Source organism: Penicillium cosmopolitanum (genome assembly GCF_028827165.1).
Source record: "Penicillium cosmopolitanum strain IBT 29677 chromosome Unknown utg000006l:49.0-5199605.0:1.0-5204138.0, whole genome shotgun sequence".
Taxonomy (NCBI): domain Eukaryota; kingdom Fungi; phylum Ascomycota; class Eurotiomycetes; order Eurotiales; family Aspergillaceae; genus Penicillium; species Penicillium cosmopolitanum.
This window is the reverse complement of record NW_026622676.1, coordinates 5,127,610-5,152,001: the sequence shown is the minus strand read 5'-3', so window position 1 is coordinate 5,152,001 and position 24,392 is coordinate 5,127,610. Positions and strand designations below refer to the sequence as shown.

Sequence of the window (24,392 nt, the reverse complement as noted above, 5' to 3'; positions counted from 1 at the left end):
TGAGGCATTGGCCAGGCTTCTGATCGACCAAGGAATCGATTTGCACAAAAGAGATAAAGATGGAAAAACGCCGCTCCACTGGGCTTTGAGACATCGTTGTGAGGAAATGGCTATTTTTCTAATCCAAGAACAAGGAGCAGATATTCATACTAGCGACCAAGACGGTGTGACACCGCTTCACTGGGCCGTGAAGAACAGCTACGAAACAATGTTGAAGTATTTTATCGCGAATGGGGCCAACATCCAAGCAGCTGATCAAGACGGAAAAACACCACTCCATTGGGCCTTGGAACATGGTCGTGAGGAAGTGGCTATTCTTTTAATCGACTATGGAGCAGACATTCATACAAGCGGTAATGAAGGTGTGAGACCGCTCCACTGGGCCGCGAAGAACAATTATGAAACAATCTCAAAGCATTTTATCGCGAATGGAGTCAGCATCCAAGCAGTCGATGAAGAGAAGAAAACGCCTCTTCACTGGGCTTCTGAGTATGGCAGTGAAGCAGTCGTGAAACTTCTTATCCAGGCTGGAGCAGATATCGCCGGTAGTGATATAAATAGACAGACACCACTGCACTGCGCCTTGAGAAATGGCCATGAAACAGTGGCAAAACTCCTTGTCGAAAAAAATGCGGATGTCCATGCAAGTGATATATATGGGCAGACATCACTTCACTGGGCTTCGTGTTTTCGGCGGGGTCTGTATGACCGTTGGGCCTCAAAGAATAGACGCAAGGAAATGACAAAGCTTCTTGTCGAAAAGGGGGCAGACATTCACTCAATGAATGAAGATGGTCAGACGCCGCTGCACTGGGCCTCATTAGAGGGCGTAGAGCCAGTGGTAAGATTTCTTATTCGAAAGGGGGCAAATATCCGCATAAGTGATACAAGTGGGAGGACGCCGCTACACTTGGCAGCATCGGAAGGGTTCAAAGCAGTGGCTAAGCTTTTTGTTCAGAAGGGAGCAGATGTCAACTTCCCCGACAAAGATGGACAGACACCGCTACACTTGGCCTCATTGGAAAATCATGAGGCAATGGTCATATTCTTAATCGAGAATGGAGCAGACGTTCACGCAAGAGATAAACTTGGTCGGACACCACTACACTGGGCCTCGCAGAGAGAAAATGAGGCAGCGGTAAAGGCTCTCATCAAAAAAGGAGCAGATATTTACGCTGGTGACAACTGTGGGCAAAACTCTTTCGAATTGGCATCGCGCAATGGCCGGAAATATTGGATGAGGCTTCTGACACGAGAGAGCAGAAGTGACAATGCTACTATGGGTTGAGAAAGGATCGAACGCACTAGCTTGAATGGCTTGTGAATGATGAGAGAGAAGTGCCGATTGTAATACAAATCCCAAATATGCGCCATTTTTCTAGTTCGTTTGAGGTTTCCGGGCATTCAAGTATTAATGAAGAAGGCCCCGATTAAGCCAACTGAGCAACCGACGAGTGAATGCAGGCAGTGTACGTTACAGGGAATACCGAATTGATCTGTAACAATATTCGGGGGCGTCTTTTTGTATATTCTTTTGCTAGTGTACATTTGAGGTTCTAAATAACAACCATCGCTTGCCTTCAATCCATCAGACAAAGCATACACTAACGCCATACTCTTCCAACTAATATTCCCGAATTTGCGTCTCTATAGAAACACCGTTCTGATATATTTCCGTAAAGAAAGCACCCAGTGGGTTATGCGTTTGCGTGAGCGCTGAGTCGATAGTAACCTACCACGGGCGAAGATTTTGCTTAGCCCACTGGTCTGTGTCAGCTGACCATGGCTTTAGGAGGAAATGTTTCGTTCAAAATGGGTCAATAATTGTGTCAATAAATATATTATGATACTTTATGAGATACCATGGACTTGATCTTACTGCAGTTGAATAGGAACCTATCTAACAACGCTTGATGTGGTAGCAAGATACAATTGCGCGACGATTCGCTCTTGAAATGACCGTTGTACTTAGCTCGGCGTGAAGGCGCTTTGACCTACTCAACGCGCTACTACCACCAGCAAAGGCCTACGAGAGAACCTAGGATAACACGCCAAAAAGGTGGATGCAGCACTTCCAGGGAAACGTCGGAAGCTGTACGATCGATCATCGTGGAAAGAGCGAGCCTACTGGCCCAACTTCGGACTGACATGGCTAGACTTAACGGATATCTCCATCAAATCAAAATACCTCAGACAGATAAATTTGAATGTGGACAAGCACGAGAACCCGTGTAGCACTTCCTCTTTCGATGTCGGAAGTGGACTACACACCGAACGGAAATGCTGCAATGCATCCACACCCAGCGAGGCTACATTCCTTTTTCCTAGCCGGGAAACCGTGAGCAAAGTCACCGGCTGGGTCCTTCTACAAAACTTTATCAAAGATGATTCATATAAAGATGCGAAATCGGAAACATTGGCTGGAAGAGAATGAAGAGAAGTAAGCTCGTGTATATATTGAGTGATAGATTGACGGCAAGTCATGGTGATTATTTGAATTGTCGAATGTACACTAGCAAAGAGAAGACTAACCAGGGAAGAGACAATAAATTATCCGATAAAGGAACCTTCAACAGATATCATTTTATCTGCTATCTATATGGTCGGAAGCCCGATTTTCGGAGCGTGGTGCATTCGAAAACCTCGCAGGATTGTTGTGTCGCGGGCTGCGCATTATCATCATCATCATCTTCTGCATCATATGTATATGCCCCGGCTAGCATAGAGAGCCCTGCTGGCAAATTCGGCTAAATGGCCTGTTGTAATGAATCATCCAATCACTTATATATTCCACATTGACTCTTTCATGGAATCCAAACTTCCTGAAATCGAAGTCATGTGGCAAAGTTTCCTCGAATATATCATCCTCATCATAAAGCAAAATTATGGATTTCAGTGATGATAATGCACGACTTGCAAGAGCTAAGTGGCTAAGAAGATCCCACCTAATAGGCCCTCGCAAATTAATCTTTAAGACCTCGAGGGATTCAGGCAGTGTAGCTTCGCTAGATAAGATACATTGGTCCACCCAAAGCTGCCTGAGACGGAAGAAACTTATGAATGAACCAAGGTACCGATCAGTGTCAGCGATGGTATTGGCGTAATGCTTGATATAGCCATCTTCGCAAGGAAAACTTAAAGCGAGTAATTGAAGACTGTTTCTGCATGGATGAAGAGCCCGGGTGATTTGAGCTGGATTGAAATGGGTCCCTTTTAGAGGTTCACAAGACGTAATCTCCCAAGGCGCAGGTTGACTATATTCAAATATTTGCAGATGTGGACAGCTTATCAAGAGTTTGCAGACAGATTCGTAGTCTAAGTGACTATTATCAAGTCTCATATTGCGGACATTTAGCCGGTTTGGTAACTTGAGGATCTCAAAGGAATGATTATCAACTGGAAGAGCAAGATTGCGAAGATTCAAGGCCTTGTTGATTACTGGCCATAGCAGATTTGCAATTTCGGCAGGTTTTGAGGTTCCTTTGTTGAAATCAGAGATATCTATGGTACGAATCGCTCTATAAAGAAGTGGTTGGCATTCGAGAGCTCTTCGAAACGATAGCAGCCGAGTCAATGTGTTGTCGGGATCGAGACTTCCTTGAAATTTGGTGAAAAGACGGGGTTGTGTCCAATTTCGAAATTTATGGGAGACACGACAAAGGGATAGAAGAGTAGGACAATCAAGAAAAATAATAATAATTGAAACGATCTCGAATGGTAGCGACGCTATTGATATCATTTTGATTGAAATACGGAACACTGGTGGTCGTAGAAGAATTTTGAGATAGGGAGGGGTGTGTGTGGGCAGTGCAAATCTAAATAACGACCGCTAGGCGGATCCGCAAGTCTGCCTCGGAACCTGAGTATGCCAGGGTACTAGGAGAGTCAGAAACAGAGAAAAAAGCAAGAAGCGATGGGAACCTGATGGCCGGAACCAGTAGATATGATAATACCTCACTGAAGGCGTGCTTGGAGCTACATAACAGGGAGCTGGCTGGCTATCGTGTGCTGTGTGGTCTGGGTGTGGCTCGGATCAATCCCCGGTCGTTAGCCTAAGAATATACCTCTCCTTTAGCTGAGTCGGACAACTTCTTGTAAAATACTCTATAATACGAAAAAGGCGCTTTCCCTAGGTTATAGACTCTTGTTCATTCTGCAGCAAAACCAAAAGGCTCTAACTTAGAAAAAAATAAAGGACGTATTACGGCAAAAACTTTCTATCAATCAAGGCTAATTAACTAATTATTTCTTCCTATCCTTCAAAGAGTTGCCAGAGACTCTATTGTAGTTCGTAAGAAGCCTCCTGGCTAGAAAAGAAAACGCACAATACAAGGTCATATTAATAGTAAGAGTATTACGTTCTTGTCTAAATTTTGCTAGGTCTTTAATCTGTAAATTTCCTGCATATATCGGCGCAGGCCTATCTTATGTTTAACAGCCTTGTTGCACTGGTTACATTAACGGTTATTTAAATGTAAATGTCTAAAATAACGCAGAAGATACTTATAGCGAGAGTAGTATTTTATTCTATAGCATTAAAAGTATTTAAATATTTTCGTATCTTCTCTTATTAGAGCTTCTGCACTCAATATTCTTTCCTCTGCTAACAAAGGAAGTACTACTGTAACAGTACAGGACAAACCATTACACATACTTATATTATTCCTTATAGAAGTTGTTTTTTTTGTATATCGTCGACCACAGTATGGCCCCCCCTTTAAGAACATTGCAGTACATCTAAATAGCCTCAATAGCCTTATTTCAATACGTCTATTCTGCCTCTACAGAAAGAGTCGTCGGCTAGGTTGTTAATTTTTCTAGCAGAGATATTTGCTTAGGGAGTATATATTCCTCTGTAAGAAGTATTTCTTTTGTTTCTTGTTTATAGAGTATACCTCTAGCGAGTTGCCTTTCGATATTAATAATAGTCTGTTAGCTATCGAATTCTTTCTGTATACGCTTCTAGAGGTTGTAAATCAGTCTATTACGTATATTTATAACTTTTTTTTTTCAACTAATTATGCCTTTAGAGCTGAGTTATACTCTTTTTCTTACCTTGATAAAGTTTTTCAGAAAATATATCTCGTTTCTTAATTACTTCTTTAAGCTTAGAATCTTCCTTAACGCTTGCCTTCTGCTTATCGGTAAGCTTATAAGGCTTCTGTATGTCTATCTACCTTCCTATCCTAGTAATCGTATATATTATCGCAGAATTAGGCTCTAAACTCTATATTAAAGACTATATATCCGTGCTAATATACTGTAGCAGGTAGTAATTAAGGAAAGTCTGAATATCGGTATATTTTATAATTAAGTTTTGTTATACATTACTAACAAGCCCTACAAGAGTTATTCTCTGAGTATTAATACTGTACTAGCCTTTATCCTAAATATTAGGTATAAGAAAACTTACTACTTTCGTTTAAGATAGTACCGCCGCTGTATCTGAAGCAATATATAAATAGACTCTATTTAAAGCCAGTAATTTCTCTGAACGTTTGAAATTAGCTGGATAGAGAACTTTTCGAGATAGGTTGATTACGATAGTATTTTATCAGGCCTTTAATCCCTTTAATTTTGTAGAATATATAATTCTCAGATTTTTTAGGCTTAAGTAGTATCTCTATCTGCTGCCGATTATCCTCTAAAAATAGATACCTTAGATTACCTATAGAGCGAATCCTAGGAGTGCGGAAGGTATTATCGTAGAACAATATACCTAGCAAGAAGGTATACGGGCTTAATATTAATAATAGGTTATATATAATCTTAGGAATTAGGAAAGTATTTCTAGAAGAAACGTTATAGCGCTAGTCAGAATAATCAAAATTATAGATAAGCTATACCCTTGTGTGATTTTTAGGTATTTCTTTATAAACTTATAAGTAAACTCTAGTAAGATCTGCGGCAGACCCCCTTTAGGATTACGTTGAATTAAGCAGAGTATATACTTATATTGCAAATTTTGTATAGTATTGATTTAATTCACAGTAAAGCAAGCTATTAGATTATACAGATATTACTGTATTCTCTATAATCCGGTATAAAATCTTTTTTCTATAGTTCGGAGTACTGTTTCCTGTAGAGGAACTAAATCCTCGATATACATCGGCGTCTTTTCTTTCTCTTTAGTATCTAGTCCTGCCCGTAGGATAATTCTCCGAATACTCTATAAAAGTATAAATTAATATTATTATAAAACGAGATACAGGCAGATTTTAAACCTTTCTTATCCTTTAACCTAGGCTTCCGTCTATTGATTTTTTATTAACTTTCTTATAATGCCGAAGGAAGTTCTTCTAATTAGTATCCAGGGTACTAGCTTTTTTGACTCCTTTCGCCTGTCGACTATTCTTACCGTACCGGACCTTTAAGCGTCAGTATAAGAATTATATAAATTTAGTTTTACCGGCTGCTTTAAGAGCGTTATTTAGATTTACCTAATAAGAGTTGATACTAATTCCGTCTTTCTTATACTGCTTCTGACAAAATCTATTTAGACATTAGTAAGCGTAAATTTTCTGATTGATTATATTTTTATATACCATTCCTAAAGATCATATATTCCCGCTACATTCTCCTTAGTTGTGTTAGCATATCTATTATCCTTGCTTTCTAAGATTATATCATCTGTATTAATATCTGGATTAGTCTTAGAGCCGTCCTCGCTGTCAAGCTTATCAGACTTATTAGGGCTTAAGAGGTTCTCTGTGATATTAGCCCCTACTTAAAGCTTGGTCGGATTATTTTGAGATCTTGCAATCCGATATTTCACTCTTTTATATAAAGTTTTAGGGGCTATATTATGGTCTGAGTCGCTACTAGAAATAGATTTTGTAGGACGCTTGTGTATCCCGTATCCTCTTATGAACCTGAAGAATACGAGAGTTTTTTCTGCAATAGCGCGCTGTAGAAGGATCTGGGTTAATAAAGCTACTTTTGCAGCCAGAGCCACTAGTATCTGATTCTGTTTGAGATAATTCGAAACCTACGCTCTCGTTATAATTATGGTCTCGGTTCGTTACTATCTGTATTTATCAGCTAAGTAACCACAGAAATAGAAGAATAAAAATAGTTACGATAGACTTCGGCTCTGTCTATTATACAAATCCTAGTGCTAAACAAGACAGCCGCTGTTCGTATCGAATAAGGAGTAAGTATAGGCGCTTAAGGGGCGGTCGAGAGTAAGTAGACTCTATCGGCACAATCGAAACTTATATATTTTAAGTAGCTGCTTACGACGACTTATTTACAGAGCTATTGCGCCCTTGTGGATAATCCATTTTCGGTGGCATAGAACTAAGGACTAGAATCGGAACATTATTGAGACGCTTGGGCGCCTTAGGTAGGTCGGGCTTATATTAGCCGGTACGTGCGCGAATGGCGACCACGGTCGTGGCAGAAGACCTCGGGGCCAACGACACCATTTTCGGCGTTATTCAACGCCGAAAATAGCAGCTTCCGCCCAAATCGAAATATACATTGAGTAATATAAGTAATATAATATATTATACGAGAGAGATATAGACTAGGACCCGGCTAGGTTAAGTATAGTATTAGTAAGACTAAATAAAGCGTACGATCTATAGATCCTAAATCTACTGCTTAAAGCCCTAGTAAGTAGGATCGGTTTCCGGCCAGAAAGAATAATAGATAATATTAGGGTAGGTTATATAACTATAATAAAGAAATATATTCTTGCAGAAAGAGTAGAGCCGGCGCTAAAATATATTATAGAGGCTTAGGGGTAGTATAGCAGTTAGGAAAACCGTTTGTATATTTATCTACTAGAGATAGCTAATCTGTATAAGCTCCGGACAAAAGGTATTACTATTATTTAGGACTATATAGTATTTATTGACTATAATCTGATCTAGACAGTAGAGGGTTACCTAGCGGTTTAGAAACGTACAAAAGATATTAGTTAGGGTAGACTCTAGGGTAACCAGAACAATAGAAGCTTTGTCCAGAGGGTAGTAGCTCTCCTATTCTGTATAGCTAATACCTAGGCTCGTACAACATTTCTAAAGCTCTTTACGTAGGGTAATTAAAGGGACTACTACTATAGTTAAACCCTTAGAGATCTATACCAAAAGCTAGAATAAAAGACTCTTTTCTCTATCAGTAGGTATTATAGCTATAATAGGACTAAACCTATACTGAATTACCTAAAGAATCTCTAGCTACTTCTCTTTAAATTATACGGAGGGATTACCTAGGAAATACTGTAATACTTTCTCTAGGTTATAATTCGCTAATTTGTAGCAGCGGATTAACTAGCTCTTCTGCTGCTTGTTCTCCTAGGGGGTATACTTTTACTTTTTGCTCGGATGCTCTAGGGCTATAGAGATATCTGTACGAAGAAAGTCTAGGAAGTAATATTAGTCCTAGCTAATATTACGAAATATCGTACAACAAAAGGCTATAGTGCCTAGAGCCTTATAGAGCTAGCGGGTATATATAATCCCGGCTATATAGGAGGAGTAGCTAGCCTAGAGATTAAGGTAGCTAGCCTTAGGATCTGCCTTCTTATTAAAAGTATTGTCTAAGGTAGCTTTGTTATTAGTATTCTAGGAAAAGATACTGCTTATACAAAGAAAGCAACGGCTGATCGCAATAGCGATATAGTGCTAGTTAGTAATATTTATAATCTGACTACTAAGACTAAGGTAAGACTTCCGCTATATTATATTACAGAGATAATCTAAGGTCTAGGGCTGCTGGCTTATCGGGTTTGGTCCCTAGAGTAGTGCTATATAAGCAGAGGTCGGCTGATTATCTACTAGACTAACTAAGGTATTAAACTGCTCTACTAAAGGCAGGACTAATTAGAGATAGTAGATAAAGATAGTGCTGATTATCCAGGGAAGATAACAGTAGATAATCCTTAGGTTATTGTTAATATAGAAGCCTTTATAGTAACGGATAGTAATTACTACCTAGCTATCCTTAATAAAGATATTCCGGTAGGTATTAGCCGTATTACGATATCGTACGGATAGAAGCTTAGGGGTACGGGCCGGCTAGCTACTGGAGAGATAGATAAGGATAGCTAGCTTCTTCTAAAAGAGGCTTACCTAGGCCAGATATTGCTTAATTATATTCATACGAAAGCAGCTATAATTAAGATCTAGGAATTACTGTTAAAGGATCCGGTTAGAGCAGAGACAGTTAATTAGCTATTAATCTCTGCTAACTGGCTAATTTATATAAGAGTCTTAAAGAAAGCTCTAACCTGCTTTCTCTTCGGATAGATTATTAGCTAGGGAGGCCTAGGGTACTAGAGGGATATTAGTGGTAGTTAGTAAGAGAAAAAGATCAGACAAGAGAAGATCTTAGACAGTATAGACTAGGCTATAGATCTAGCTCTAAAGCTTACTAGTTGTAAAGCTAAGCTATTTATAGAGCAGCTAATCCTGGCCTATCTAGCCGATATATCTTAGCTAAGTAGTACTAAAGCTAACCTTTATTGTATACATACAAAGATTAAGGATCTACTAGAATAGGGTATTAGTACCCCGGATTATAAAGCTCTTTATAATCAACTAGACCTATTCCTAAAAGGTTTTGTCCGTATACCTTTAGAGATACTAGCTAAAGGAAAGAGGGGCAGAGGAGGAGTATAGGGAAGATAGGCTATCGGTAAGGAAGGGCTCTAGTATCCTTCGTCGTTGTATAAGAACTAGTACTTAGGGTTATCTAGTAGGCTAATAAGATTAAAGTTAGTACTAGTAGAATTACTACTAAACTGCTGTATAATCTGCTTAGTGTAGAGATTAAGCTAAAGAGCCTAGCTAAGAACTATAAAGTAAGTAAGCTTAATAATCCTAGATAAGATAGGAGAAAAGGAATCAGGGGTATACTAGCCCGTACGAGACCGGCTAAAGACTATAAGGGTACAGACTAGGGTATATTCGTACTTATCTGTGCTAATTTACTAGTTTAGCAGCTCTAGACAGAAGGTTAGACAGGTATTCTTAATTAGCTAAAAGTAAAATAGGGTTTTCCTAGTATCGGATAGGCTTAAAGGCTTATAATTACTCTTATACAGATCTAGGGAGCTAGATCGGCTAGCTAGCCACTAGAGGGTCTTCTAGGCCTTAGCTTAGCGGTGATTAAAGTAGTAGTAAGGGTAGGCTGGATAAGAGAGCTCTGAAGGCTGCTGTATATAAGTAAAAAAACAGATAATCTACTGCTAAGGTATAATATAGGAACTAATTATCTTAATGTCTATATAGGCTTAGAGGGGGGTATAGGGGGTCTGGTTAAGCTCAGTACGTACGACCTTAACCTAGATTAAATAGCTACAGTATTTAGTAATCTGTTATACTGTATAAGCTATACTATCTATAGCCTAGTAGATTTTCAATAGTAGATCTATAGTATTAAATTTAGGTAGCTTAATTAAGGACTAGAGGACCTTAGTATACTGGTTTACTAGATACTAGGACCACCGTATACAACAAAGCTATAGTATAGCCTTATTTAGCTCTAGTTCCTCTATTGTATAATTAGTAGGTTAAAAGACCTGCTAATACTGCTCTTCTAGATGGTTAAAGAGCTAATTAAAGGTAGTAGAGATAGAATCTAACTTATCTGATTTAGACTCTCTAACTTTAGGGTTAGTTACAGTAAAATAGTGTAAGTAAGACCCTTGGCGATAGAGACGTTAGTAAGAGACTAAGTACGTACGATTCTCTAAGAGCTATTAGATAGAAGCTGTAGAGATAGCTTAGGTAAGCTATTAGTAGGACGTCTGTTAGTGTTCTTTTATAACCTTCGTTGTACAACAGATATAGTAATAAGTAGGGATAAATTAGCACTAAATACTATTATAATAAAGAGAAAGGTAAGGAAAAGATAGTAGTTAATTAGGGATTAAGTTAGATATAAAGGTAGTAAGTAATTAGGGCCAGAGTATAGAGAGGGCTTTCTAGATCTTAGAAGTAATTCTAGCTAAAATCTTATATACAGAAGAGGTTAAATAAGTAATAACTTAGCTTAATTATACAGCTAATTAATACTTATAGCAGATAAGAACAGGTAGAGTATAGAGAGAAGTAAAAACCTTCTGTATAAGAGTAGGAATATTAGTTTCTATAATTAAGGGTTAAAAAATAGGAGTAATTAGAAGGTATTAGAAAGTAACTAACAAAGTAATAATATATATTTAGGGGTCGTACATTAATAATTACCTTTTAGAAGATATTAAAGTAGGTCTAAAACCCTAGAGTAGAGTCTCCCGGTTGTACCCTATCGAAAAATATTTAGGGTTTTGGATAATTTAGGGTTTACTTATACAGCTGCTATAGGGGATAGTAGCTTCTAGAAATTAAACTAGAGATAGAGTATATATAAACTTAGAACTTGTAAAAATCTGAAGTTAGTCGTACGAAAAAAAGTACTTACAGTCTACCCTAGAAAAAGTGCTTGCAGTCTACCCTATAGGGCAAATACTGCCTATACTTAAGAGCTCCTTACCGCTATGCAGTTAGGTAGACTGCACCAGGTCCCTTGGGTTAGAAAAATATAAGAATTGTTTTAGATTACGCTGGATGTGAGCTTTCCAATGATACTAAATCTATTTCACTTAACGCGTTGTGGTGCTTCAGCTGCTACCCACGTTTTGCCAGATATGACTTGCATGTCGAAATTTATTAAATTTCTTATAAAATTAATTCTCATGAAGGCATATAACTATAGACAACCATTTAAAATGGAATTTTGGCATTTGTCACGGTCTCAAACCCAATGAACAATGGCTCCGGCTCTCCGATCTCAGCGGGTCGCTGTTGCATCAGGAATCTAAGCGTATATGGCATCCGTTTGTGCATGCGATAAGCAAGCGCATTGTAGGAGGGCTCCAGAACTGTAATGATGGTATTAGTCTAATAGTGGATTTGTTTGCTTGTGTATCTCGTTTTAGCTTACCAGGATCCATAGACCGCTCTATATGGCCACCACAGATGAAGTCGGGAATCGGTTCCTGTCCGGTTTCGAACGATGCATGAAGCTCCAGAGCGGCTGCAACTCGTACTCCTAAATTTGTAAGCCATAGATCCTCCCCCTGTATCCGAGATGTCTCAGCAATATGCGATATGGATGAAATTCCATAGCTGGTATGGGCATAGTCACGACAAGTCTCTTGTGTAATGCCGCTGATATTGAAGTATTGCTGTCCTTGCCAGTATTTAATGAGTGCCGCTGGGGTGTCTTTCACACCTCGGCCAGGCACCGGGTACGGACCATCGGAAGTCAAGTAAATATAGGCAGGGACTCGGCCCGCAAATTTGCTCATTGCATCCTCATACGTTGTTTTGTTTTCAGTGAATACCGCAATGCCGAGGGAAGATTCCATCATGACTGCTCAGGTGTGTCAATTGTTTCTGTCTTGCAATATATTCGAACTAATGTACATACCTAAGTCCCAATTGCCATTATTAGCCGTATCGCCCGGTAAGACAATGGAGAGATAGACTTCCGTCAACATATTCTCGAATTTTTGGATGCCCTTCCGCGACCAGCCTCCACCAGGGGCATAGCGCATTAGTTCACCCGCACGAACCCAGTTAGCAGCAGACCAGGCTGCCTGCAAGGGAGAATTGGAGTTACTATGGCCTTGGATCGTGCTGGACCAAGCGTCCATGTAATAGATTGCCTTTTCTGCGTACTTCCTTTCCTTGGTGATCCAATATGCCAACGAATTGATGTATGCTGCCATAGAATCTTCGCGCTCCTGATAACAACCGATATTAGGCGTAGATGTGGGCCCGCACTCAACGGTCTTGTATGGGACTGCAGTTCTTGATGGAGATGAGTAATTGTAGTTCATCATGCTGCTAAATGCATTGCTCCAAGGCTCCGCGCTACGAGCAACCTTCTCGCTGACGAAATCCAGCTGCTTCGCATTCACAAAAACGCCAGGATGGACCCATCTTTTAGGAGCGTGAGTAGGTATCGGTATGAAGCTGGCAGCTGTAGAGGCGAGCTGACGATTCGGTTCTGGAAGGACTGTAAAGGCATTACATAAACTGATAGCTGCGAGAATGCCAAATTTCGAATACAACATGAATTTTGAAAATAACATGGTCCTACTGTAGGAAAGTTTTGCCAAAAATGACGGGAGACAAAGAATGCAGGAGAAATTAAATGAAGTTTCTCTGGAGTCAACCAGGTTTTATTGCTGTTTTCAATACGTAAGAAAATCACGCCCAGTGCTACTTGAACTTTATCGGCGGAGAATTGAAACCCCACCAATTACAAATTATCAAGCCTGTCACTAGAAAAATGGAATCCTCGTAGTAGAGATAATATATTGAGCAAGGAGATGGTTGAGTTGACTTCGTCAGACGAGTATAATGCCTCATGCCCGGTTCGATATGTAGAAAGCAACGACCGATTCAGATTATTTAACCATCTATTCTCAACCCGACTGATACCTCCCTTGAATTTAATTTTTATGCTGCTTATTCAATACACAGTGAGTCCGCCGCATTCGTCAAATGCTAAGGTACCGAAACTAAATTCGGTGAAGACCTTCCCTATCCTCCTTAGAGGGGCTTTAGAGTTTATCCAGTGGAGAATAGCAGGATGGACGACCGGAGTCACTAATCTTGCTTCAATAGGTAACCCCAGGCTATAAGACAGCTAATAAGTCAGCAGGAAATTTGAGAAACTTTTACATTACTCTGGCATCCGCATTTCTAACTGTGTTAAACCAACTTAATAATGACAACTGGATATTGAAATGCGGTTAGCTTAGAAGTTTGTCGTTGTGGACCGGTAGGGTGTTCAGCTCGGCGACAAATCAGAAGAACAATTTAAAGTGTTATAGTTACCTGTTTCCATGAGTAAAATGCTTCTATTCTATTGATTCGGTGGGACTTCAATCCACCCAATCCTCAGATCTCAAAATGTCTTTTAACCGTTGGATGATTTAGGGAAATATGCTTGGCCGATCGGTCAGGCTAGCTGACTGTTCCTCATGGCAGAAGAACCATTCTTCCTTATTTCGTTTGCGACACCCTATTTGTGCGAAAACCGAACCCGATTCGAGACTTTCTTTCTTTGGGGTGATACCATAGCGTATATTTGCATGGCTATATCTAATTCAATAGCAAATGCCGAGGATCATTATGCAGCTCCAAGAAGAGAACGGGCCGGCATTGATGCTACTCTCAGATGGAGTAACATGGAGGCGAAAGCCAATAATGTAGCGATTCGACTTAACTATGCGTTATTCATTCTCCACTTCAGGAGATTTCCAGGTTACATAGACTTGAAAGCGGGGGCGGTTTGATCCCACCAGGCGGACTTGGGAAGGAGAACGGGGACCGTGCAGAAAAGACAAAAGTCAATATTTCCTCTGAAACTGATCTAGAAGGCTGGCTAAGCCCATTGAAGAGCTGGAGTATGATACCAAGGCAGATTTATATCTACATTTGGATGCCTCACCAGCGAAGACTAATGCACACGCACCACAAGGCCCAATGAACTAGCTCCAAAAGAGACTTCGCAACTGGTAGAAAATGTCGTTTTGTACCCTATATAAGTAGTGCTGTGTCTTTAACAAATAGTGCTGTATCTACATAGTAACTACACCTTCACCTCCCCATCTTCTACCCATTGAAGAAAGCCATGCTTCTCAAGATCTCTCCTATCATAGTGGCATGCAGCCTCATGGTGTCTGCTACCCAGACGTTCAGCAATACCGGAAAGCTTGCAGGCTGGGATGCGCAGACAATCGAGAATAAAGGCAGTATTCAGGAAGTCAGCAATGTTTTCTACAAGGGCCCGTCCGCCCTCAAGATGACTCAAATTTATGATCCCAACTGGACCGGTCGCTTCCACTCAGAGAAGTCTAAGTCTGCTGCCTACAAGCTCGGCAACGAAGGTTTCTATGGGTTCGCCTTCCGCCTGCAGGACGACTGGCAATTCTCTCCAGCCCAGTCGTACAATCTGGGCCAATTCATTGCCGATTTCACGGATACTGGATGCGATGATTGGATGCCATCCAGCATGATCTGGATTGTTGGCGACCAGCTCTATACTCGTCTGAAGTACGGTACGGTCTGCGAGCAGCAAATCCGGACTTTCAGCAATATCGCTACCGTGACACCAGGAACTTGGCATCGGGTCACCATCCAGGCCAACTGGCAGTCTGACAACACCGGCTTCTACAAGGTCTGGTTTGATGGCCAGAAGGTTGTCGAAGTGTACAACGTACCGACAATGATCAACGATGCTCGACCATTTGACTACCATGTTGGTATCTACGCGAACGGCTGGCATGACGATGGTGGCATGAAAGGAAGCCAAGGCACACGTCAAATCTGGTTTGATCAGATTTCTGCCGGCACTTCTTTTGCCGATGCAGACCCTGCTGCTTGGTAGAGCTTTAAAATTCTTGAAATAACCGATGATGGGTCACTGATTGGAGTCTTGGAACAAATTGAGTTCAAAGTTCACTGAGCTCTTTAAGGATACCGATCTATTCATGGATTGGTAAGTCTTTGAGCAGGATACATGAAAATTGACAGATTATTAGCAAATTGAATATGCTAGTGTTATTTGTTGCTTCTATATTATTTTATTTTTTGGCCACTTTGAGCAGCATTCAGTTAGAATGATCAACAAAGAAGGCTCATTTCTTTCATCTGTTGTATGATAATCGTCAATGAAGCTCTGCTCTGTCATTCAGGTTCCGTGAAATAACTCAATTGAGTTCCATCAGGGGAGATTTCGATGTCCTGAGTGCCGCTCGCTGCGCATACCGAGTACCTGAAGTCCAAATTGCATGACGATTGCTGAAAAGTACAGCCCATTACTTAAGGGAATTATGCTAATCTGTTCCGGATTTAAAAGGCCCTTTTTAAGGCTGATATCCAGGGGTTGACTGGGCCGAAACACAAAGCTTGTCAGAAAATGGTTCTTAATCCGTTTCAGACGTAGAATTTTATGGAATGGCTTTGAAAGACCATCAAGAGCTATAATATATATACACATGAACACATATGCGTATCATGACTTAGGCATATAGCATTTGAATTCCCATTCAATGTCTCTATTGACACTGTTGTTGCTTCCGGATGTAGATGATGGTCTAGCAATGAGCCGGGTTATCGGGGTAGACGTCCTGCGTGTTGCAAGTGCTAGGAGGCACAAACAGAGGTGAGGCTAGGTAGATTAGCACCAGTCCCATTTCTAGAATCAACTAACGCCGCAGAACATACTGTTAACGCCATAATTGGTCGGCGGGTTTCGCACGATGGTGTAGCGTCCTCCATAAGTAAGATTATCTTCACAGTCGATCTGATTTTGGCCACCATTGATGTTTGAAGACCCAGTCCAGATGTCAATGTGAGGTTCTCCATTACTATAGTCGGTAGCTTCGGGCGGATCAGCAGAAAAGCTCGCTCGGGGATTTAGAAAACCTTATACTCACTGCACTGCGCACAGTCGTCCTCGCGGCGACCGTATTTAGTAAGAAGCGGAAGATAAACGATTTCGCAAACGTCGAGTTCGCCAGGCGCAGTCGCAATTGTCACCGGGTCATCGTAGGTACCAGAGCCTATCATTCGTATCGTGAGTCAAATAAACTCAGCATTTGTTGACACAACCATACCACCGGCAATATAATTTCGGCCGCCACAGTTGTAGGCCGTGCCTGAGCCAGGGGGAGAATTATCTGGAAAGCCGTAAAAGGTTATGATGAAATTGCCTGGGGTGGAGCAGGCCGTCCCGACACCGGCTAAGACTGCTCCAATAAACAGAAGCATGCGGGTAGTCATTTTGAGATTTCGAAAACGAAAGCAATAATTTGCGCTGTTATATCAATATTAGAGGCTTGTCTTTGAAACCCGCCTTCTTATACTAAGACTACCAGATTATATGAGATCTGCCTTTTACGCTGATAGCTAGTGCCATTTACTTGCGGTAAGTTCTGATCGATGCTATTGCGCGTAGCGATAGCTACGCTGCAATGCTACGTTGAAGAATCAACTAGCAGTAATCATATTATAACTGGAAGCATTACTAGAATGGTTTTCACCCTGCGCACAATAATTTGATTCTTGGTGACCATTTTCAGACACTTGGGAGCTGGGTCTCGAAAGCATCGCGGTTTACTTTTTAGTGTACGTGTGCAAAACTTTTGTGTAAGCTAAATCTCAAGGTCTATACAGACCCATCAGCCTGGCTAATGTTCGTTGGCTTCATTCCCATCCTCTCGACCATCCTAGTCTTGCCTGGTCATTTGAGCAGTAGTTGACTCTACTTTTTACTAACACATCAGAAAAGTAGTCTTCTCTTGTATTCCATCTGCGAGAAACCACTAATAAACTCAAAATTTGACTTGGAGGCAAGGTCACAATTGAATGATTGCGTGTGCGGATCCACTTTCAGATGGGGTCTGGTCTCTTCTTTGTTTAGCAACAACCCTTCTGATGCCTAATCGATTGTTTGACCACTTGAAACCTTCGAAACGGTATTAATCAAATTACTGGATTTGTGGATGTGAATGATTTTGAGGGGTGTTGGGAAACGACAAAGTACTTTTGATCTGGTAGATCGTTCGTCATATTTCCACAAATCAAAGAATCCTAGTGCCGCGGAATCACGGAATCTACGACAACTTAATGAAAATTGATTCTTTTATCAGCATCTAAAGACAGCTTTTTGCCCCGGTAGGATCCACAAAAAGGGCCAAACCTGGGCTCAATAAGGTTAGCCTTCAAAGCTTAGTACGAATCGAGCCTGCATCCCGGGGAATACCGGGGGTAATACTACAAGCAGACCCTAAGTTAAGCTAGGACTGACGTGGGCAAATACGAAAACGAACTTCGGCTCTTCACCAATTTCCTAATCTGTCACTGGATATTCGGCACTGTCGGCAATTCACCTCGAACTGGATACCTCTACTTTCCAATCGCAGTAGGTTCTAGAGGCGTTGTGGTGATCCAGTGAAAGATGCGGGGTGAAGAAGAGCCTGAGCACCCTGGCTCATGCCCTCCGCCCGGGATTGCGTCGCAGGTTGTTTCGAAGGCCGACTCCACTTGAAATTTATCATAATTCACATAGGGAATTCCTTGGATGGGCAGACGATACTAAAATTCCCCAAAATTAAAATTTCGAGGGTGGCATTACAATGGATTTAAGGTAGCGGCCCGAGTATCCAGGAAACTCCAGGCCCTGATGAGAAGAAAGATCCGAGGAAGGGCATAAATAGAGAGGTCTCTATCTTGGGAATATCCATTATACTAGAGCAAGTGGAATAATCTGCTATTAAACCCTAAGAATTATCTTGCATCTACGACATGCAACTTACTTCTTTTACACTCTTCGGCTTGGCTGTAGTCAGCTTGGCTTCACCTGCAGAGAAGCGAGCAGGTTCGGCCTCTGCATTCAGCTCCAATTCTGCTAAAAACTATAAGTTGTCATCAATTCCCGCACCGATTCAAGGCGGCGGAAATCCAGGCTCTGAGTCGACTTGGAAGTTGACTGTCGATGATACCAGCTCCGGTCACAAGCAAACCATCGTCGGATTCGGAGCTGCGGTCACTGATGCCACCGTCACTTCTTTCAACTCCCTGTCCAGCTCGAGTCTTCAAACTCTGCTGGATACCCTCATGACCAGCTCAGGTGCCGATTTCTCTTTGATGCGCCACACGATCGGAGCGTCAGACTTGTCTGCTGATCCAGCTTACACTTATGATGATAACAGTGGCTCCCCTGACACATCGCTTTCCGGTTTTGCTCTTGGCGATCGTGGGAGCGCAATGGCCAAGCTTTTGGCCTCAATGAAACCATTGCAATCTAATCTCAAGATATTTGGCTCGCCCTGGAGCGCTCCTGGCTGGATGAAGATGAATGGGGTAATTGATGGAACCACAACCAATAATAACTTGAATGATGGTTATCTAAGCGGTGGCACCGGCACTTCAGGCTATGCGAGCGCATTTGGTCAGTATTTTGTCAAGTACATACAGGCCTTCAAGAGTCTAGGTGCCCCCATCGACGCGATTACGATTCAAAATGAGCCATTAAACAGTCAGTCAGGCTACCCTACAATGTATGTGTACGCCGATGAATCTGCGCAGCTGATTCAAAACTATATTGGCCCTGCTATATCGAAGGCCGGCCTCGACACGGATATTTGGGCGTATGATCACAATACTGATGTACCCAGCTATCCTCAAACCGTCATCGACGGCGCAAGTGAATACGTTGACTCGGTTGCTTGGCACTGTTACGCCAGCAATGTGGACTGGACAGTTCTCACCTCTTTCCACAACAGCAATCCATCCGTGAAGCAATACATGACCGAGTGCTGGACTCCCTCGGGAACGTGGAATCAAGCAGCTGATTTCACCATGGGGCCTCTTCAGAATTGGGCCGTCGGTGTGACGGCATGGACCCTTGGTACAGACTCTAGCGATGGCCCCCATCTCTCCAGTGGTGGGTGCGCTACCTGCCAAGGCCTAGTCACCATCAGCAATGGTGCAGTGATCTACCAACCGGCTTACTATATGATGGCCCAGTTCAGTAAATTTATGCCCCCTGGGGCTATTGTGCTGAGCAGTACTGGTAGCTACACTTACTCAAATGGCGGAGGGATCCAGTCGGTGGCATCGTTAAACCCAGATGGCACTCGTTCTATTGTGATTGAAAACACTTTCAGCAACGACGTCTATTTGACTGTCACAACCGAGAGCGGACAGGAGTGGAGTGGTAACATTCCCAGTGAATCGGTCACTACTTGGGTGCTCCCGGCATCCAGCTAGGGCGTACTTTAGGCCAGTGTTGTTAGAGTCATGCTTTGTATCGAAGCCATTTGGCTTTGCACGGTCTGACCGGTGCTTCTGTTTCTTTGATTTCATGTTACCGCTTGTTATTTCAGCGCGAGAAGCAAGCTGCTCAATGGTCATATTGCGGTAATCGTTGAGTGCCATTTTCTTGATTTCCCGTCGCTTCTTTGCGGCCTTGCCATCTTTGACTGGCGTGGCCTGTTTCTTGGAAAGCTTTTCTGCTGCAGCAGAATTTTCACTCTTCTTATTTTGAACGGGCGACGGCTTCTTCTCTGCGACAGAGGCAATTCGTTGCTCTTTGGTACGCACCGTAGGGCGAATTTTTCCCCTGCGTTGGACAGAAACAAATCCCAGATTCATAGTTTCAGCACGCCTATCAAGGGCTTGTTGCCTTTCAGTGTCTTCAAGAATCTGCAACCACATCTCCCAAACAGCGCCATTGTTTAGGGAACTAGTGTACACCTGAAGGGCCCTGCGAGAGATCCAGGAGCAATGCATCGCCCTCGTGAGCTTTCGAGTCCAGTCCTCAAATAGCGGGAGATTTTCGCTCGGTGGACGCGGCACCACGAAAACTTCACTGAGAAGCTCGGTAGAGAGCCTGGAGAGGCCACATACTTTCATTTGCCATCAATGAGAATGTGTGGAAGCATCTCACCCTACACTTGCTGGGGAGAGTGTATAGGAGGTACCGAAGTCTGCTAAAGAGCCTTTACCCAGCGATATCTGTATGCTCAGGAAGAGTAGGATCTCAACAAACAGGATCATGAGAACTTCATGATACACAAAGCGAACGAAAGGAAGAAGAGCAAGCATTTGCGCTTGCAGGTAACGGTTCGTATGAATAGCCTCACCACTAGATCGCTAGCCACAGAGTATCACTACCTTATCGTTAGCAAGGATACACCACGGAAGAAGATAGTGAAACTGTCCAAAGGGTTCAAGCCCAAGGAGGAGGTTCGTACACAGGTACTTCGCGAACCTGGAGAGCGATAATCAAGCAGCCTACGAGAGACGTCAATATTGACCACTGGACCAATCTCCATGAGGGCAGTGCTGCAGGTGTACCGGCTCCCTTTGAGGTATTAACGTCAGTATTTAAATAAATAAACGATTGCGAATAGCTCTTGATCCGGTGTTGTATAATTTCGTTCTGTAGACGAGAACTTCTTAGACCAGAACACAATAGGGTACTATATTCCCTGGTCGTCCGGTTGCAAGAGGATTCCGGCTATTCTAAAACCTAATGCGTCAGTTTCGAGTCGAATAGGCCTTTCTGGATTGAAGTAACAAAGAAGGGGCGCTGTTGAGAAGGTATAGAGAAGGTCTCGAAAAGCTTCCGATTCCCTCTTATTTAGTTTGATATTCCCCGGTTTTTTTCCGTCTTTACTTCCCTTAAGAAGCTCTATAAGGGATAACGCGATTAAAGAGTACTTCTCGATAAACCTTCGATAGAAGTTGCAGAATTCGAGGAAGACTTAAATGTCCCTGTAGGACGTTGGCTGTTCCTACTCTTATATGGCTCGAACCCGCTCTGGGTCTATAGAGATGCCGTTTCGACTAACAACAAAGCTAAGGAATTCGACTTATGATCTATAGAAGCTGTATTTCAACGCTTTGACGAATAGCTGTGCTTTCTGTAGCCTTTCGAGCACTAAACATAGATGTTTCGTATGTTCTTCGCGTGTTTTGGAAAAGATCAGAATATTATCCAGATATACGATACAAATAGTGTCGAGAAGACTATAAAGCGCGGTATGGATGTAACTTTGGAATGTTGCGGGTACGTTAGTAAGACTAAAGGGCATAACCATATATTCAAAATGGCTATATCTTGTTCGAAACGCAGTCTTCTATTCTTCTCCTTCTCGAATACAGATCCTATAGTATGCGTCCTGTACGTCGATCTTACTAAGGAACTTAGCCCCGGAAAGGCGGTCAAGAATCTCTGAGATAAGGGGCAGAGGATACTGATTTTTAACAGAGACTTTGTTTAACCCTCGGTAATCAACACAGAGGCGTAGGCCTCTATCCTTCTTCGGCACAATTGTAACGGTAATGCCTAGGATCATGTACCAATTCCAATAGACCAAAACGTCCACTATATCAAAGCTCTTGCTTTGATATTCCTAGGCACCGATATACATACTAAGGTAGCGCGCGGCAACTTGTCAACCCTGTGACAGCAGTAACTAAGATAGTCGAAATACTACAGAGTTCTTCTAATAGGTAATAAACCGTACGTTTTCGGAAAAGGTCAGTAAGCTGCTAAATACTGAATTAACCTATAGCGACGTTAAACTATCTATTAACAACTGTATTATTAAGCATTGCATCTTTATAAAAGAGAGCAGAGGCCTTAGGTTAAAGTATATAGAATCAAGTAACCTAATCCGCACGTTTAATCAGCTAATTCTGTTACTAATTATATAGGACCTTCTAGGCCGTGTAGGTCTGTAATTAGACTAAGATGGGTTTGTGTGTCTAAAAGGCGAAGGAGTCGACCTCCCCTAAATTAAGCTGTAAGCTAAAACTCTTCCTCCTTCTCCTAAGAAGAGCGCTACCCTGCTAGAAACCGACGTTGTGTCTATATCTGAAGATTATGATATAGAAGAAGAAGACGGTATTTTTGGTGAGGAACTACCTGCAGAGGACTAAATAGACCTAGATTAAAGCTTAGATGTTTAGGATAGCCTTTCTGATCTAGAGATATCTCTGCTAGCTTCTTTGCTAGCTTTCCCATTACCCTCAGCCGAACTAGTTACAGATAAAAGCGATGATAAGGTTGTTCTGCCTACTTCGGAATATATAAAATACAGATGTTTGCTACGATAATCAATATTAGATAGGGTATTTAAGGATAAGACCTTCTCTAAGCGAAAAGAGAGTTTAACAGCTCTCTGGGCTCTAGGAAGACGACTTACTGGATCTGGTAGTATTAAAACTAAGAACCTCTGTACTAATTATACTAAGACCCTAGTAGATACCCTGCAAATATTGAGTATGTCTAAGAACTATTAATAATTAGTTACTTATATTCTGTTATTATACCAGTATATCGGTAAGTAGGACTAATTTATAAAGGATTACCCTAAATAGTTTTGTTTCTGGCAGAAAAATAATCTCGGCTTCTATTGATTTCGACCGGAACAGTACCCTCTGCTTATCGCTGACTTTATAGCTTATACTGAATAGCTATCGGTAGAAACCTTACTTAACAGGATCTATGCAGAAGCTTCTCTAGATATTTGCCCTACAGATAATATATATAACTATAGTAGTATGATACTAACAGATCTTTTCTTATAGCTCGGTGAAGACCTTAACGGTGAACATTCTGATAGCTTATGGCCCTTAATCTATTAGAAATTCAGAATATACTACTACTACCTTAGCCCTATAAGTAAGGAACTCGGCTGGCTTAGGGGGGATATAGTATTCTAATATTTTATAGCTAATCTGCTAGAATCTGTTCTATTATATATCCTATATCTTCTTTTGATCTGACTATGTATAGCGTTTGATCTCCTATCTCTATTATGCTAAGAGTACCTAACCTAGGGAGAATACTACGTTTCGGTATCTAGATATTAATATCTATAAATATCTTGATACCGGTAGAGAGGGAAGCTTATTGCAGGGATCTGTCTCTCTTACTAAAGAGAATAAGAGGAATTATACTAAACTACTGAAGGGTATATATAAAATAGGGCGCCTATAGTCCTAGTAGACTAATATTCAGAAGTAAGGCAATGTTCCGGATAGTTTTATAGCCGGTATTAGAAGATCTATATAGATACCTGTAGATAAAGAAAAGTATAGGATCTAATAGATAAAATAAATCTGTAATATTAGTAACGTTTGTCTTTCTCTTCCCTTGCTCTCCTATAGTTTAACCGGTTCTGCTATAATAGTACGCTGTACCTGCCTACCCTGGTATACTGCTATCTAGAATAACTACAAGATACTAGACTGTATAGAAGCTAATACCTAGTAAGAACTAGCTGATATGTATCGTACAATAATACTAGTATTGAAAATACCCTCTGGCTATCCTTTCTCCCGATATAGTACTATTCTCTTCCCTTTTGCCGTAGGGGTATAGTTTCGGACTATCTGCTATAAAATCCCGAACTGTCTAGTCGGACGGCAATAATAGGATAGCCCTTCTGTATATATAGAATTAGACGAGCTTTTTAGAAAAGACCTGAAGGCAGTAAGAGACTTAATTAACGACTAGAGAATAGAGGCCTGGTATAAATACCTGTGCTGCTTTGAGATAATAAAATATCTTAAGAAACGAAGAACTCTTTCTTTGATCGAATTAATAAGGGGATGCTTATTGACTTACTAGAATATAGACTGCTACCGGAAGGGCCTGTAACCGCTACAGCTAAGGACTTAATACTATCCAGTATTTAGTAAGCTACTCCGGAAGCAGAGGTAGGCTTATCCTATAGGGGCTAGGTGCCTATTAATCGGCGATAGGGTCTAGAGAGCTTAATAAAGGAGTATTCAGAGTGTGGTTATCCTGTCTTACTAGTTTTGTTTTAGTATTTTTGTTTTGTTTTGTTTTACAAATTAACTAAG

General features: G+C 41.4%; 6 protein-coding genes across 6 annotated transcripts; 3 read left to right on the top strand and 3 right to left on the bottom strand.

Moving 5' to 3' along the window:
• Window positions 1-106: 106 nt before the first annotated feature.
• Window positions 107-1,288, top strand: N7509_006456 (uncharacterized protein; the record flags this gene model as incomplete). The annotated part of the gene is made up of 1 exon (XM_056631093.1): window positions 107-1,288. The coding sequence occupies one exon, from the start codon at window positions 107-109 to the stop codon at window positions 1,286-1,288; it is 1,182 nt and encodes a 393-aa protein (XP_056490395.1).
• A 10,423-nt stretch (window positions 1,289-11,711) lies between these two features.
• N7509_006455 (uncharacterized protein) lies at window positions 11,712-13,087 on the bottom strand (the record flags this gene model as incomplete). Its single annotated transcript, XM_056631092.1, has 3 exons — window positions 11,712-11,869; window positions 11,932-12,363; window positions 12,421-13,087. 3 exons carry the CDS (start codon window positions 13,085-13,087, stop codon window positions 11,712-11,714), a joined length of 1,257 nt encoding a protein of 418 aa, XP_056490394.1.
• A 1,592-nt stretch (window positions 13,088-14,679) lies between these two features.
• On the top strand, window positions 14,680-15,393 carry N7509_006454 (polysaccharide lyase; the record flags this gene model as incomplete). Its single annotated transcript, XM_056631091.1, has 1 exon — window positions 14,680-15,393. One exon carries the CDS (start codon window positions 14,680-14,682, stop codon window positions 15,391-15,393), a length of 714 nt encoding a protein of 237 aa, XP_056490393.1.
• Window positions 15,394-16,102: 709 nt separating this feature from the next.
• Window positions 16,103-16,790, bottom strand: N7509_006453 (uncharacterized protein; the record flags this gene model as incomplete). Its single annotated transcript, XM_056631090.1, has 4 exons — window positions 16,103-16,176; window positions 16,233-16,388; window positions 16,445-16,570; window positions 16,625-16,790. 4 exons carry the CDS (start codon window positions 16,788-16,790, stop codon window positions 16,103-16,105), a joined length of 522 nt encoding a protein of 173 aa, XP_056490392.1.
• A 1,524-nt stretch (window positions 16,791-18,314) lies between these two features.
• N7509_006452 (glycoside hydrolase family 30 protein) lies at window positions 18,315-19,781 on the top strand (the record flags this gene model as incomplete). Its single annotated transcript, XM_056631089.1, has 1 exon — window positions 18,315-19,781. The coding sequence occupies one exon, from the start codon at window positions 18,315-18,317 to the stop codon at window positions 19,779-19,781; it is 1,467 nt and encodes a 488-aa protein (XP_056490391.1).
• Window positions 19,782-19,789: 8 nt separating this feature from the next.
• On the bottom strand, window positions 19,790-20,618 carry N7509_006451 (uncharacterized protein; the record flags this gene model as incomplete). The annotated part of the gene is made up of 3 exons (XM_056631088.1): window positions 19,790-19,814; window positions 19,852-20,403; window positions 20,461-20,618. The coding sequence occupies 3 exons, from the start codon at window positions 20,616-20,618 to the stop codon at window positions 19,790-19,792; spliced, it is 735 nt and encodes a 244-aa protein (XP_056490390.1).
• Between the last annotated feature and the right edge of the window lie 3,774 nt (window positions 20,619-24,392).